Below are 17,021 nucleotides of genomic sequence, written 5' to 3' on the forward strand. Positions count from 1 at the left end.
TCTATTGAAATTTAAAAGATGATAGAATTCAATTTGTGAAATAACAAAATACTAATGAGAGCTTATTTAAATTGAAGACAGCAGGATTTATATTTTAGTGGGTACATGCTAAAATTAAACTACCTCATAGAAATATTTATATTTCGTATATTTCCCTGAAATACCTAGTAACCGTAGACAGAGTAACTAATAGACCCAATGACGATACCTTTCTCACTTACACAAGAAAGAGAGCGAAAATACCATAACAAATGCATAAGACAAAGACACAAATACCCAATTTTTTGTCCCTTAGTGTGTAACCTGTTTTTCAAGATCCGCAACTTGAGTTGCGAAACAAACTTTGACAGTTCGTGCCTTCATCGTGCTTGGTGTTCGAATTTTGGATATTATTTAGTAAAAAATCGATACGAGTACATTGAAAAGACGGTGAAATTATCTAATATAGACATCGAAGTAAATAGAATGGTGCGTTGTCGTGTTATTGCATGTATAAGCGATAGTGAGAAGAAAATTGCCGGTGTGTCTTTTCACGCGTAAGTAGGGTTGCCAGGCCATAAAATGCAAAGGCCGGACTGCGCACTATATAAGGCCGGACATTTTAGCCAATTTTAGCCTAAAAGCCGGACATGTTTTTTTTATTGCCAAACATAATGTTTTTACAGCTGGGCTGTTGAAAAAAGTATTTATACGTGGTGAAAAGTGAGGATATTCGATATTTATTAAAAGATGGACATAATATTTATAATAAAAAAACTCGTTTACGAATTTGAAATGTTTATTAAGTTACACTATTACAGTTTTACTTACAAATGGATTATTACTTTTGTAGATAATTAAATATTATTAAAACTAAAAAACAAATGAATATAGCTCTCTTTTGGCATTCTTAATACTATAAACTAAAAAAATATAATAAAACAAATAAAAATAATCATTCTTCTGGAAAGTAACAAAAAGATAATATTAATTTTACGGCTAGGTAAGAATTTACTTTATAGTAGGTATTTATAGAACAATTTAAAATCTTTAAAAAATAACAAAATCTAGTTATATTTGCCGGCCGGAAGATAGTTTGCTCTCCGCTCGCCCTTGTCCGTTCGGGTCGGGTGCTCGTCCGCCCATCGTCGTACGAATCGCCACTCTGACAAAAAGCCTGACAAAAGCCGGACAGGCCAAACACGTACATATTTGGCCGGACGCGACTGCAAAAAGCCTAACATGTCCGGCTAAAGCCGGACACCTGGCAAGCCTACGCGTAAGTACGACTTTATTGTCCTTATTTATAGTTTCTCAGTGATGATTATTTATACTTTAGCCTAAAGTAACAACAATTCGCGTTAAAACAAGGAAAATATTAGCGTAATATCGATTTTTACATTCAATAACCTATAAACATCAACAAGTAAGTGTTGCCAGTGTCGGGAAAAATAATACCCCGATCATCAATAAAAAAATATTGATTTGACAATATGGCGAAACTCGAAAGTAAATGAATATGAAATCCCATAATAACCCAGTGTTTCGGGAAGACTTCGGCATCGAAAACATATTTTAATTTATTATTTCTCATAGTAATAATTATTGTGATTGACATAAAATTACACTTATAATTTTAGAGAACCTGAACTACCTGCGAGCATTAATTATTATTAACCTATGTTTATCGATTTGTTTCCAGATGATCCAGACCTACGTAATTAATGGATCGAAGTGGTAGAAAAGATTGGATTCTCACAATATATTGTAAAATATGAACAAGCCAATGAAAAAGTAAGAAATGTGTTTCGTCATCAATAATCAATCTGCTTATATTTTTTGTATCTACTAAATTGATTATAAAGACAAAAGAAAAATCTCATAACTGGTTTTATTTAATTGCTCCTAAAAATATTTACCCTTTCCAAAACATCCGGGAGCTCGGATACTGTGGCAACATTCAACTTATACATTGACAAACTATCTTTGTCTCAGTCGCGGTTACAGAGTACCTTTGTCTATTAGTTTCTCAGTCTACGGTTAAAACCAAATCTCTTCTTTCGAATTCCAGGATATGTTTGTATTCGTGATGACAGAATTGATGGGTATGGTGGTGCTGCCATACTTATTAAAAAGACAATACAACGTAGACAGAGTAACTAATAGACCCAATGACGATACCTTTCTCACTTACACAAGAAAGAGAGCGAAAATACCATAACAAATGCATAAGACAAAGACACAAATACCCAATTTTTTGTCCCTTAGTGTGTAACCTGTTTTTCAAGATCAGCAACTTGAGTTGCGAAACAAACTTTGACAGTTCGTGCCTTCATCGTGCTTGGTGTTCGAATTTTGGATATTATTTAGTAAAAAATCGATACGAGTACATTGAAAAGACGGTGAAATTATCTTAATATAGACATCGAAGTAAATAGAATGGTGCGTTGTCGTTTTATTGCATGTATAAGCGATAGTGAGAAGAAAATTGCCGGTGTGTCTTTTCACACGTAAGTACGACTTTATTGTCCTTATTTATAGTTTCTCAGTGATGATTATTTATACTTTAGCCTAAAGTAACAACAAGTCGCGTTAAAACAAGGAAAATATTAGCGTAATATCGATTTTTACATTCAATAACCTATAAACATCAACAAGTAAGTGTTGCCAGTGTCGGGAAAAATAATACCCCGATCATCAATAAAAAAATATTGATTTGACAATATGGCGAAACTCGAAAGTAAATGAATATGAAATCCCATAATAACCCAGTGTTTCGGGAAGACTTCGGCATCGAAAACATATTTTAATTTATTATTTCTCATAGTAATAATTGTGATTGACATAAAATTACACTTATAATTTTAGAGAACCTGAACTACCTGCGAGCATTAATTATTATTAACCTATGTTTATCGATTTGTTTCCAGATGATCCAGACCTACGTAATTAATGGATCGAAGTGGGAGAAAAGATTGGATTCTCACAAAATATTGTAAAATATGAACAAGCCAATGAAAAAGTAAGAAATGTGTTCACGAAATTAACATTGTTTCGTCATCAATAATCAATCTGCTTATATTTTTTTTGTATCTACTAAATTGATTATAAAGACAAAAGAAAAATCTGGTTTTATTTAATTGCTCCTAAAATATTTACCCTTTCCAAAACATCCGGGAGCTCGGATACTGTGGCAACATTCAACTTATACATTGACAAACTATCTTTGTCTCAGTCGCGGTTACAGAGTACCTTTGTCTATTAGTTTCTCTGTCTACGCTAGTAACATTTTGTCTAACACAGATAATGTAACAAATATACCTATTATCTGTCGGACCCAAGAAGCTTATATCCTCTAATACACTGGAGATTGCACTATGACCATTAACTTGAAACAAGAAATTATGACATTCAATGACGTCAGTCATGTTTTTTGTCTCTTTCTGTCGAGTGACCACGCTGGTTTGTAAATTCAGGATTTTTCAAAATAGAAAAAACTAAAAATCATGGGCTATAAATAATAACGACATATATTTTTAACAGTATTTATATTATAATATTATGGTCATACTTTATAGGTAGGTACATACAATTTTAATTGGTATAGAATGATAGTTATAAATAACTTTTGGCTACAAAGCTTGGATATGAACCGATATATAGCATTAACATCCTTTGTAAATAGAGGAAAGTTGTGTTTTGCATCAGATGCTGTTTACCAAATTGTTAGCTACTCAGATCTTCTTTTTAAACGCGTTGCTTCGACGGGTCAATTTCAAGCCAGAATCATCAAAGAAAAACTGTTTATAGCAGCCTTGCACAAATTTTCTTTACAAAGTTTATTTTTCAAAAGGTATTTTTTTCTGGGTCGTAATCCTCAGTAATTTTACCCTTGATGGGCACATATATTTCTTTTTATTTTACTTTTTGGAAAGCTGAAATACCTAAAACAAAAAATATGAGGTAAGTTAAAAAAGTATAAATTTCAATGTAAAAACGAACAATCTTATAACTACATGTGAGTGCAATACCGATGTCGAGTGTTGTTTCATTACTAGTAAAAATCTTGAAAATGGTGTTCTAAATTTCATCATAATATTGTTATTACAATATATTCTCTTCACTATCCATAAAAACTCGTCATCATGGTTACCTTAAGGGTACCATTCACAGGCGCACCCATCCGCTGGATTTGTAGCTGGCGACAAGTCCGCGGACAAATCTGCGTGTGTATGTGTAGTTGTGCGCGGCTCGCGGCTCGGCGCGGCGCTCGCCGTCTGGAGACGGATAGTGATAGACGTGTAGTGTGTGGGCGATGACGGATTTGTCCACGGATTGGTACGGCTCGGGGCTCGGCTCGCGGCGCGTGTAGTGAATGCCGGGCTTTACTTGTTAATTTTGTTTATTGAAAACTTGTTGAAAAATGATAAAGTATTAGGAAAATAACAAATTTAACATGAATGCTTTCTAAAATGATGCAAAATTTTACAATTTTTGCCATTGAAATGATTCTAAACAGGTAAATGCAGGAGTATTGAGGAATATTGTAAATAACGTAAATATACACTTGCCTGTGAAATTCTATGCCAGAATTTGGTGTCCAAACACTTCTGCAATTTTGCACAATACAATGCATTCTTTATATTCGGAAAATATTCATTAAATAAGCAACAATATTAACTTAAATATTCGAAGCGACGCAATTTTTTTGACACACATGCCATATTGACAAAGTGAGAGTTGCTACAATTTTATTATGGTGACTACCCATAATCAGGGAGTATCGCTTTTTAATAATTGGTTCAGATACTTAGTTTATTTAGCATAAATAATAATTGTCTCATCCAACAATGCTTCTGAATGACGTTGTTGGCAATTTATCAACAAACTCATGTACAAAAACTAACCTTTTGCACAGAATATTACAGCATACATAGTAGCCTTGGGAAAACTTCGTATTAACAGTGGCAATACCAAGTTAGGTGTGAAAGTGATAAAAAACATGAACTGGGCAATATTTTCTTGTTACACGTCAATGTTCATACCGAAATCTCCAGTGTATTAGATATAAGCTTCTTGGTCGGACCATTGTCGGACTTATTTCAATGTTTAAATTTACTATCTGTGAGCATGCTGTGAGCTGTCAAACTTCAACTTTCAAGTTCATTAGTTCAAATTCCTATGTACTTGCTCTGTGGTTCAAAGTTTTACTTGCTCTGTGGTTCAAAGCACCTTCAAAGTTGAAAGTTGTTTCTCCATTCTGTCATATATTTTTAAATAATTAGATTTATCGGTGATATTAAAAGATGCACATTAATTATTGTCAATAAATTTAAACTAGCTTATTTAACTGATCAATAAATACATAATGTAACGTTGTAATCATAGAGTCTCGTGTGATAACGTAAGTAGAAAGGAATGTGTATATTTGTTTTTTTTTTTTGTAGGAATTTACAACAAGGATTGAATGAATAACATTTCAAAACAGTTACTATTCAGTTGAAATGATAAAATAATAAAAGGGTTTGGTATTTCTTTAGAAATTTGCGGCACGAATTAAGGGGGGGTAGGGGAGGGAAAGGGAGGGGGGAGGTAAGGGGAGACCCCCTGTGAAGTGGGGGGGTGCGGAAACCCCCCCTTCTATTCTTTTTTGAATTTATATTTATACTAGCTACCGCCCGCGGCTTCGCCCGCTTTGTCTAAAACCTAATAAATTATATACTAAAACCTTCCTCTTGAATCACTCTATCTATTAAAAAAAACCGCATCATAATCCGTTGCATAGTTTTAAAGATTTAAGCATACAAAGGGACATAGGCAAATAGGGACAGAAAAAGCGACTTTGTTTTGTACTATGTAGTGAAATGTAGTTAGAAATATACTGAAGATTATGGGCTTTCTTGACTGCTCCGGCGCTGCAGAACGTGGCGCTTGCCCCCGTGTACCTCGTTGCAGGCAGGAGTCTTCACTCGCCTTCGTAGCTTCGGCTTTTTGGTCGCCTTTGGCGACCAGCCTCAGCCACTCCGGCTCGCTTGACTCTGCCTGCTCCTCAGCACACGCGGGCGCCACGCTCCTCCGCGCCTCCGACTTTTTTAATACACTCTAGTGTATGACAGACAAGTACCACGTGGAGTCGGGGTGGACAGATTCGGTTCTGTTACTAACAATTTGTGTGCAATGTACATACAATAAAAAAAAACATTTTTTTAATAATTATACATGTTTGATACAATTTACAAGGGCAATGAATGGATCAATTTTATTTTTTTCCAATCAGCGTCTCCACATATTATATTCTTTAATAATATCATCGAAGTTTGGGTGGTTATAGTTTATAAAATCTCTATACAACACGCCACTGGGACTCAATTCTTTGAGTATGAGTCCCATCAGGGGCAACAAATGCAAATGGGTTGTCTGGGTCTGAGTGATTAACTTTTTTAAAAACATACCCATGTTGCCCCAATCATATACTACTCGCCAATAATCCGTATGAATTGTTGTCCCTCAGCAACATGCTTTTGAATGAACTATGAAGGAAGGTTTTTAATGTACATTTTGACATTTGTTATCTCTTTCAAACACAATTCTTGTAGGTAGTTTTGTCAATGCAACTCATACAATTTTGAACATAACCTCAAAAATTAAAATTAAGATTTCTCTGTAATTACAAGTTTCCGCACGAAAAGCCGCTAATGTATGTTTCGGGGCATTATTATAGATCGAAAAAAATTAAAATCACGCCGAAATTCGTGCCGCAAGTTTCTAAAGCCAACCCAAGGGTTTAGTTGGAAAATTAGTGCCATTAAATTTTAATGCATATTTTATAGGGAACAGCTGTTCGAATTTTTTTTTTTTTTTTTGTTATAACTGCAACGACTAAACAACAACATAAATAACGACTTTAGGTGTAAACAAAGCTTATAATATTACAATATAGAGAGTTTTATTGATAAGCAAGCATAGTGTGCTTTTTGTAAATGTTTAATTTTATGTTTACATTTGTCTAGTGGATTTCTTTCTTTTGTTATTGATACAAACATTAGCTGCATAGTTTGTATCAGAAATTATTATTCTGTCTGAGATCATCCTTATCTTTATTAAAACAATATTTCAATGAAAGTGCATATTTTTCATACTCTCAATTTTAAATTTCACAAATTTCATAATTAACACACAAAACCAACTCTGATTAAACTCATTATTTGTTGTTTTTCATAAGCATTACAACAACCTTTAACTATATAATTTCCTTAATAAATAAATTAAAGAGACTAAAGAAATTTTATTTTTCTAAAGGCAGTTTCCAGTGGGCTGCCAGTTAACAATCAATAAGACGTGATGTCATGGGTTATATCGGATTCTTACCTACAAAAACCCCACTGCGTTCCATCGAGCTACTTTAATGATGTGACCGCGAGTATTCGTTGGAATTCCTCCACTACTACTATGCAATGCCTGACTTGATCTTGGGAAAACAAAATATAGCCACTATACCTCGGTAAATGTTGCTTTCAAATGTTAGAAGAATTTTTAAAATGGATCCCTTACTTTTTGAGGTTAATCTCATAAAATCTGTATCGCTACATAGTATAAAACAAAGTCCCTTTCTCTGTCCCTATGTTCCTTTGTATGCTTAAATATTTAAAATTTTTAAACTACTAACTTCTCTTCAAAGTATACGCAAGTATTTGTGTACTGCTATGATATACATATAGTAATGATTGGAAGAACTTTGCAAGAAAGTTATTTACAATCTGTACATAATTAGTTTCACACCATTGCATGCTAGTCTTGTATATAATGTAAAGATGCAAAAAGTAGGGAATCGGTAATAAATGCAGAGGTTAAATAATTTTATCCATTTTCTGATGAAGTATATTATTACTGTCTTTACTAATCAAATGTGAACAAAGCTGCGGACAAAAGCTAATAATAAATAAATAAATCATTTATTTTCCACCATTATTTGCTACATACATTGAATGACCCAGGCACCTAATATAGTTATAAACTGTTTTTTAGGAGCCTCTGTTCACACTAAGTTATAAAACACTATTACAATGGCGTATACAGGAGTTCATTCAGCTTACATAATTAAATAATAATGTATATTTATTTTATTACAGAGATGCAGTCCTTAGACTACGTGTGCGATTATTGCGATCGCTCCTTCATCAGAAAATGTAACCTTGTGACGCACATTGAGAATTTTCATATAAACATCACGAGGTACTGCGAAATATGCGGAAAAACCTTCGGCAGAGCGGCAGCTTTGAAGATACATTTAAGCCAAGGACACAACAATCATGGACAAGGCTTACCCGAATGCGATCTGTGTGGACGAGTCTTTAAAAGAAAACAAAATATAGTATCGCACATGACGTCAAAACACTTCAGAATGTTGAAGACCTTCTCTACGTGTAACGTCTGCGATAAAACGTTCACAACGGATCGGAATTTAAAACGCCATAAGAATCAGTTGCACAACCCAAATGTGCAGTATCTTATTTGCGATTATTGCCAAAAAGTGTTCAAAGGAAAACAGTCGTTAATATCTCATATCAATTCAGTGCATAATCCCGTGGAAACAGATTACAATCAGTGCTTCTTGTGTGATAAAACGTTTTCGAGTAATCGGAACTTGAGACGGCATGTGGAAATGTTGCATGGTGAAAGGACTGAGTTTAAGTGTGATTTGTGTCCAAAAGTGTTCATGTGGCATCATAGTTTGAGACGACATACCCTGGCTAGGCATATGAGTGATAGTTTGGAACAGTTTAGTTGCAAATTTTGCGATAAAATATTTTACGGAAGGGAAAATGTAGAAAACCACCTCGCGTTGCATCATAAACCAGAAGCAGTGAACAAAACTGTGGCCAACGAATGTATGGCAATCAAAATCGGGCACCGTTGCGAATATTGTCAAAAGAAATTCGACGAAGAAACTCAATTACGGCAGCATGTGAAATCGGAGCATTCGTTTCAAGATTTTTACACGTACTGCAAGAAATCGTTGATGAATTTGAGTGCTAAAGAAAATGAGGGTAGAAACAAATTCGTTTTCTACAATTGCGAATTATGTACGGACGTTTTCACGTCCGTCTATGGGTTGAAAGACCACATGAAGGCGTGGCATGATGTGGATTACAGCTTGTCGACTTGTAACGTCTGTTTTAAGAAGTTCTACAGCAAGCAAGCAATAAGAGAACATCAGAAAATATGTCTACCGCCAAAAGGTGTGAAGAGTTGTGACAATTGTGACAAGCTGTTCACAGATCAATCGAGCTTAGAATTTCACCAGCGTATTTTCCATCCTCAAACTCAAATTCCCAAAGTCACATCGAGTGTAGACGATTCTAACTTAAATGGCTCGTTTAAATGTGCCCTGTGCAGCCGAGTGTACATGAACGATAGATCCTTAAAACATCACATCAAGTTAAATCACACTAACGAAACCATAGTACATTGCGAATTGTGCAGTAAAGTGTACAATAATAAGTATTATTTGGCTGCTCATATGAGAACGATACATTCTAACGACAAAATCTTTCAATGTGATTTGTGTGATAAGGTTTTTCGGAATAAACGTGGAATACGAAGGCATATAGTGTTTACACATATGGGCAAATCGCGATATAAGTGTATAGAGTGTGAGAGCTTGTTTAAAGAGAAACGTAGTTTGCGAAAGCATGTACGTTCGAAACACTCGCAATCGGATGTGTTTCCGCAGTGTCATATCTGTCAGAAGCGTTTTGAATCAGCCCAGTCATGTAAAGTGCATTTGAAATTGATGCATTCAGTCAATATGGATACATATCCCTGCCATATGTGCTCCATTTCGTTCAGTTCAAAGAAATCTCTAAATATCCACGTATCGAATAAACATTCGTCACAAGAACAGATCTTTAAATGTGATACTTGCAAATTAGTGTTCAATGGACAGCAAAGCTTTGATCAGCATAATGCGAACAGCTTGTGCAAAATGCACAAAATGCAGAAACTCTTGCCGCGTTGTATTATATGCGCAAAGGATTTCAGTGCGCGCAAAACTTTAAGGAGCCACATACGGAAATTCCACCCGGAATTTAACGTGGATGACTTAGCAAGATACGGTTCGGAACGACGTCTGTTTGTCGTAGAATGTGAAGACTGTTTACGGAATTTTAACGATGAAACATACTACGAACATTATCTAAAATTTAAACATTTACGTGATACAATCGTGTTCACGTGTGAATACTGTTCCGTGTCCTACAACTGTCTGGAATATTCGATTCAAAGATACAAAATGGCGCACGAAAAACTAAATACAAGTACGTTGATGTTGAGTGAGTTGTGTACGACCGAAATGAGTGAGGACTCGACTAGTTTGAGTGAGATTGAGTGTTCGAGGTATGAGGTGAAAACAGAACCTGTGGATTTTAGTACAGTATATGATATGGGATCTGGATATGAAATAATGACAGAGTGCGAAATTAAGGCTGAACCAATGTCTCCTTAAATTGAAGTAATGTGTGTGGGCTAGTTAAGGGGCCTTAGTAGGTGAACACGGCAAAATGGACTGTTTTCTATGAGCTATAATTGAAAATATTGAAGTTTTTTCGTACTGGAATTTCTAATATGTATTACAGAACGTATGTGTGATGGGATGACTGTTTCCAAAACACGATTGGAAAAATTTTGCTCGATAAAAAAAATCCTGAAGTTACCTCTAAAATATCATATAAATGCTCATTACAACCGTATTTTACGATAATAATTCGTATAAAATCACAAATACATAGGTATTTACCTTGTCGATTTCGTGACTGTTTTAGATTTAGAAAATACTAAATATTTTCATTCACTTTTTGATAAAAATGTGAATGGCGCTTACGATTTTTAGTTTCGAGCACGTTGATTCCATACTAAACGCGGACCCCCTCACCGCTTACCTCAAGCCCGAATAGCTGAATTTTCGCTGACCGCCTAACCCCCCTTATAAATAACGAAAATAATACTCGAATTATTTTATTTTATTATTGTTTAAGAACTTAAGTTATTTATAAATTTTAAGAAAACACTTCAGAATCAAAATATACTTTTTTTACTAAAAGGAATATATTATAGCTTTTTTGTATTTTATTACGAAAAATAATTAGTGTGTAGCGGATTTATTTGAATTAATCGCATTTTGAACCAAGAAGCCTTTAAAACTAATAGCTACTAGCCCATATTTAAGTATAAAGTAGCCGGCTATTTTTTTTAAATATAGCCATGTAATTATTAATTTCTTAATAAGCACATTGTTGTAACGATCGCCTCCTTGGTACAGTGGTTGACGCGTGAGCGTAGCACCGAAGGGTCCTGGGTTCGATTCCCGGTGGAGACGAAGAAAAAAAAATATCTTGGTCTGGTAGTACATAGAAGGCTGATCACCTACTTGTCCCTAAAGAAAATCGATCAGTGAAACAGATGTATAACGCATCTGGGACATGGGACTTCACACTTTTCACATTGTTGTAACACTTATAATCTAAGTGCCTCTAATTATTGTTATTTAAAAAATATTAAGAATTTATATGAATTCATTTAGTAGATCTCTTAAACATGATACTCTTTAGGTAGTGTCATAGAGTAATATAATATATATGGGTAGTGTAATATAAAAGCCTATATATGTATTTTAGATAGAGTAGGAAAGACATATAACTGATTATAAAAACTTCCGACGCTTAGATAGAGACAAAAGATCATAATAAGCTAACTATCTCTCTCTTCTGTACAATAACAATAAACAACTACTCACAATCACGCTCAAAAACTGTCCAAATCAAAACTCTGCCTATGCGTCTTTTAGTTTTCTAATGAGTGTATACAATAGACTTTGAACATTACTGCCGCGAAATAAGGTGCTAATTTGAATAATTATTTTGACATTTAAATAGACGATTGTGAATATAGTTGTTTATAGTAAGTCAATGCTTCTTACCACTTACTCATGTACTATCTTAATCTATACTAATATTATAAAGCTGAAGTGTTTGTTTGTTTGAAAGCGCTAATCTCAGGAATTATTGGTCCCATTTGAAAAAGTCCTTTCGGTGTTAGATATCCCATTTATCGAGGAAGACTATAAGCTATATTATATCAATATATTATCATCATGCAAAGACCAACAGGAGTGAAGCACTGTGGGTAAAACCGCGAAGCTCAGCTAGTATATTATAAAATATTAGTTACTAGCGGTCCGCCCCGGCGCCCGTGGTACCTACCTGTTTACATTTTTTTTTCATAAGAACCATCCTCGTACTTCAAGGAATAGATTCCGCAGCGCACGCGAAGACAGAATTTTTATTAAGGAATTTTTTACACCTTGGGTTACATTATTGCATTTTTGGTAAGGATCTCTAATTTTTTTGAAAATGCAATATCAATATAACCTATGTTGCTCAGTGAAGATGCAGCTTTCTAATGGTGAAAGAATTTTTGAAATCGGTCCAGTAGTTTATGCGCGAAAACCATACATACATACATAATTACAAACCTTTCCTCTTTATAATATTAGTATAGAAGTATAGATTACTTCATAATTATAACAATTACCAATCTTGGTTGTATGAAAATCTGTGAAAATAACTATCCATACTAATATTATAAATGCGAAAGTAACTCTGTCTGTTTGTCTGTTACTCAATCACGCCTAAACTACTGAACCAATTTGCATGAAATTTGGTATGGAGATATTTTGATACCCGAGAAAGGGCAAAGGGCTACCTTTTATTGCGAAATATGTACCACGGGCGAAGTCGGGGCGGACCTCTAGTAATCTATAAATGTATGTTATACTTAAAATAATTAAATTTTATACAATCATGTATGTATATGTTGAAATTGTAATAAAATTATATATTTACTAGGGTGGTTTCTTTTTAACATTCTAAAATACATACTAATATTATAAACGCAAGTTTGTAAGGATATACATTATACATCTGGTCTAATCTCAAAAAGTACTGCATTGATTTACTTCAAATTTTGTTACAGAGCTAGCTTGAGATCTGAGGAAGGATATAGGAATTATACTGGTTTATCTTTGACTACGCGGGCGAAGTCGCGGGCCAGCTAGTAATAAATTAAAAAAGTCTATAGGTATTAAAATTTAAAATATAATTTATCTAAATACATTTAAAACTTAGTACTCTTCCGCCTGTACATCGGTTTAAAGTTCAATGGATACTTCAATTGCACTGTCTTCGCACCACCAGACGTTACAACAGTCGCGCCAATAATCCTCAGTTTCTTTAGTATTGTTGCTTGAGTCATTTTAAATTCCTCACAAATATTCATCAAGGAACATTTATAGTTATTTAATAAGAATATAAACACGATTGTGTGACAAAATGCTTTGTCTTTAAAGTTCGGTAATCTCACTGTTTGTCCTTTTGTCATAGACGTAAAGTTCTTCATTATAATTTTGTGCAGTGTATGCGAACACTTACATGCTGCATAACTTTTCAACTTCATTTCTTTCGCAGATGTCAGAAAGAACTTTATTAAACAAGATGCGTACAGACCGAGTACTTTATTTATTTTCGACTTACTCTTTTCTATCATACTCAGTATCGTCGGAGACATTTCCGATTTGTAATCTTTCTCAGCGATTTCGGATGATATTGTTTCAATCTCGTCTTCTGTTAAAATTTTGTTGATATCGTAAACGTCGTCAAGTCGAGTCGCTTTTCGGTCGATTGGCGGTAAGTAGAAATCATCAGGCAGGGTCCCATTATCGTAAGATGATAAATCCAGTTGATCTTCACTTATTTTTTCTGTAGCTTTCTCGACTTGCGCTGTTATCGTTTCTACGTTTATTTTTAATTTTTCGCGCTGTTCCATCCGTTTTTTCTGCTTCTTGGAACCGAATTTACGACTTAGTTCTAAATTACTCGTTTCTAGTAGCTGTGAGGTGTCCAAATTGTTTCTGATAACTGGTTTTAAGTTTAGATGACTTGACTCAAAAATTCGAACTTTTCCAGTGTTTTTGTCTCTTGCGAGTAATAATACTTGTCCCACGTCTTCTTCTTCTTCTTCATCTCCAGTGTACACCATATTATCTAGTTCAGTTACAACAGTATTTTTATTATTTTCTTGATTAACAAAGATCTCACAATTGCTTCCTTGATACTCGTCAGTGATGTAAGCATTTTGAAAATTCACAACCATGGGGTAAAATTTTCGCTTTGGACATACCTCTTCTACTTCTAATTGTTTCATTTTTACCATTTTTAATTAACAATAATTCATTAAATTCCGTATTTGCACGTGCATTTAGGTTATAAAAACACAACAAATGATATGTCCACAGATTAAGTATTAGTTACTACGTAATGGATATGTCATGATCAGGGTTGCCACTTGCCAACCGTAAATTTCTTTTCCTCGTACCTACAGCTACGTTTGCAGGAAAAAACCTCGTATTTTGGCTTTCGAACCTCGTACATCAATAAAAATCGTAATTATGTTAAATCAAAAATAAGGCATAAACTACTGAATTTAGGACATAATGAAGTTATCTTTTTCAAGGTTGCTGCTAAATAAAAAACGTTGTAAGTATTAAAAATAATCTAGTTCACATAGTACCTATACCAGAAATAATAAAAAAAAAATGCTTGGCAGTAAGTAACTTCTAGTTTTAGTTTACATTTCCAAATATGAAGTCAATATTTTAGATCAATGTTCTTTAGTGTTTTAAAGACGACGAATGTCAGGAACGCAATATTTTATTTTCTGATTAATCCCCGGATAGTGACACACTAACTATAAACTCCCTAAAGTTCTAGTTGTATAAATGTGGCTTGGATACTCACGATTTACGCTACAAAATGTTGCCTGCAACGAAAAATTATAATTATAAAATTTCCTCATACCAAAATATCGTACAAAGTTGTACGAGGATAAGTGTCCTCGTACCTCGTATGGATGACCACAAATCTCGTATTTGTACGAGGAACCTCGTACGGTTGGCAACCTTGGTTATGATTCATGAACTCATGAGACATTTGACAGATCTGATATTGACAAATGACTTTGACCAAGAAGCTTATATCTAATACACTGGAGATTGCACTATGACCAATAACTTGTAACAAGAAAATATGATCTAGAATGACGTCAGTCATGTTTTTTGTCTCTTTCTGTTGAGTGACCACGCTGGTTTGTAAATTCAGGATTTTTCAAAATAGAAAAAACTAAAAATCATGGTCTATAAATAATAACGACAAAGGTATATTTTTAACAGTATTTATATTATAATATTATGGTCATACTTTATAGGTACATACAATTTTAATTGGTATAGAATGATAGTTTTAAACAACTTTTGGCTACAAAGCTTGGATATGAACCGATATATAGCATTAGCATCCTTTGTAAATAGAGGAAAGTTGTGATTTGCATCAGATGCTGTTTACCAAATTGTAAGCTACTCAGATCTTCTTTTGAAACGCGTTGCTTCGACTGGTCAATTTCAAGCCAAAATCATCAAAGAAAAACTGTTTAGCGGCCTTGCACAAATTTCAGCTAACTTTACAAAGATTATTTTTCAAAAGGTATTTTTTTCTGGGTCGTAATCCTCAGTAACCTTGATGGGCACATATATTTCTTTTTATTTTACTTTTTGGAAAGCTGAAATACGTAAAACAAAAAAATATAAGGTAAGTTAAAAAAGTATAAATTTCAATGTAAAAACGAACAATCTTATAACTACATGTGAGTGCAATACCGATGTCGTGTGTTGTTTCATTACTAGTAACAATCTTTAAAATGGTGTTCTAAATTTTCATCATAATATTGTTATTACAATATATTCTCCTCGCTATCCATAAAAACTCGTCATCATGGTTACCTTACTTGTTAAATTTGTTTATTGAAAACTTGTTGAAAAATGATAAAGTATTGGGGAAATAACAAATTTAACATGACTGCTTACTAAAATGATGCTAAATTAGACAATTTTTGCCATTGAAATGATTCTAAACAGGTAAATGCAGGAGTATTGAGGAATATTGTAAATAACGTAAATATACACTTGCCTGTGAAATTCTATGCCAGAATTTGGTGTCCAAACACTTCTGCAATTTTGCACAATACAATGCATTCTTTATATTCGGAAAATATTCATTAAATAAGCAACAATATTAACTTAAATATTCGAAGCGACGCAATTTTTTTGACACACATGCCATATTGACAAAGTGAGAGTTGCTACAATTTTATTATGGTGACTACCCATAATCAGGGAGTATCGCTTTTTAATAATTGGTTCAGATACTTATTTTATTTAGCATAAATAATAATTGTTTCATCCAACAATGCTTCTGAATGACGTTTTTGGCAATTTATCAACAAACTCATGTACAAAAACTAACCTTTTGCACAGAATATTACAGCATACATAGTAGCCTTGGGAAAACTTCGTATTAACAGTGGCAATACCAAGTTAGGTGTGAAAGTGATAAAAAACATGAACTGGGCAATATTTTCTTGTTACACGTCAATGTTCATACCGAAATCTCCAGTGTATTAGATATAAGCTTCTTGACTTTGACACTCGGCTGTGTGCGTTCCGTAGAAGACGTACCTATTAAATACTACAATGATGCGTTCTAGCCAAAGAGTATAATGTATAATAGGGCATAGAGAGCCCTCTTGAAGCATATGAAGGCCAACCTATTTGACTTTGACTGGCGACAATGAGCCCTCTGGATTTTGGGGTTAGAACTAATTCCATATACCTACATACATATATACGTTAATATACATAGGTAGTAGGTATATTTTTTTTATCACTACTCTTCTATAAATAACGACGCAATTTAATTTGATTAATCATTTCAGGCAAAAATAATATGTGCCTGGAATAAATGCTCACATATTAGGTATATTTGCGTCGTTATTGAAATAGGAGAGCGATATTGTTTCAGAGAATACCTACAACTGATTTATTATCATTTATTTTCAACATTTTAGAAATAAGACTAAGATCTAAATGATTACAAAAT

General features: G+C 33.9%; 2 protein-coding genes and 1 long non-coding RNA gene across 3 annotated transcripts; 2 read left to right on the top strand and 1 right to left on the bottom strand.

Annotated features, from left to right (window-relative positions):
- The first annotated feature begins 436 nt into the window (after positions 1–436).
- On the top strand, positions 437–1,861 carry LOC123704724. The gene is made up of 2 exons (XR_006753166.1): positions 437–536; positions 1,682–1,861. It is a non-coding gene; the product is annotated as an uncharacterized LOC123704724 (long non-coding RNA).
- A 6,249-nt stretch (positions 1,862–8,110) lies between these two features.
- On the top strand, positions 8,111–10,569 carry LOC123704704 (zinc finger protein 845-like). The gene has a single exon (XM_045653141.1). The coding sequence runs from the start codon at positions 8,111–8,113 to the stop codon at positions 10,481–10,483; it is 2,373 nt and encodes a 790-aa protein (XP_045509097.1). The 3' UTR covers positions 10,484–10,569.
- A 2,541-nt stretch (positions 10,570–13,110) lies between these two features.
- Positions 13,111–14,372, bottom strand: LOC123704727. Its single transcript, XM_045653172.1, has 2 exons — positions 14,357–14,372; positions 13,111–14,318 (listed from the first exon to the last, which is right to left on the bottom strand). The coding sequence occupies exon 2, from the start codon at positions 14,242–14,244 to the stop codon at positions 13,150–13,152; it is 1,095 nt and encodes a 364-aa protein (XP_045509128.1). The 5' UTR covers positions 14,245–14,318; positions 14,357–14,372; the 3' UTR covers positions 13,111–13,149.
- Between the last annotated feature and the right edge of the window lie 2,649 nt (positions 14,373–17,021).

This window comes from Colias croceus, chromosome 30 (genome assembly GCF_905220415.1).
Source record: "Colias croceus chromosome 30, ilColCroc2.1".
Lineage (NCBI taxonomy): Eukaryota > Metazoa > Arthropoda > Insecta > Lepidoptera > Pieridae > Colias > Colias croceus.

Coding starts and splice junctions, on each gene's coding strand:
- LOC123704704 (XM_045653141.1), top strand. CDS start 8,111: ATGCAGTCCTTAGACTACGTGTGCGATTATTGCGATCGCTCCTTCATC.
- LOC123704727 (XM_045653172.1), bottom strand. CDS start 14,244: ATGGTAAAAATGAAACAATTAGAAGTAGAAGAGGTATGTCCAAAGCGA.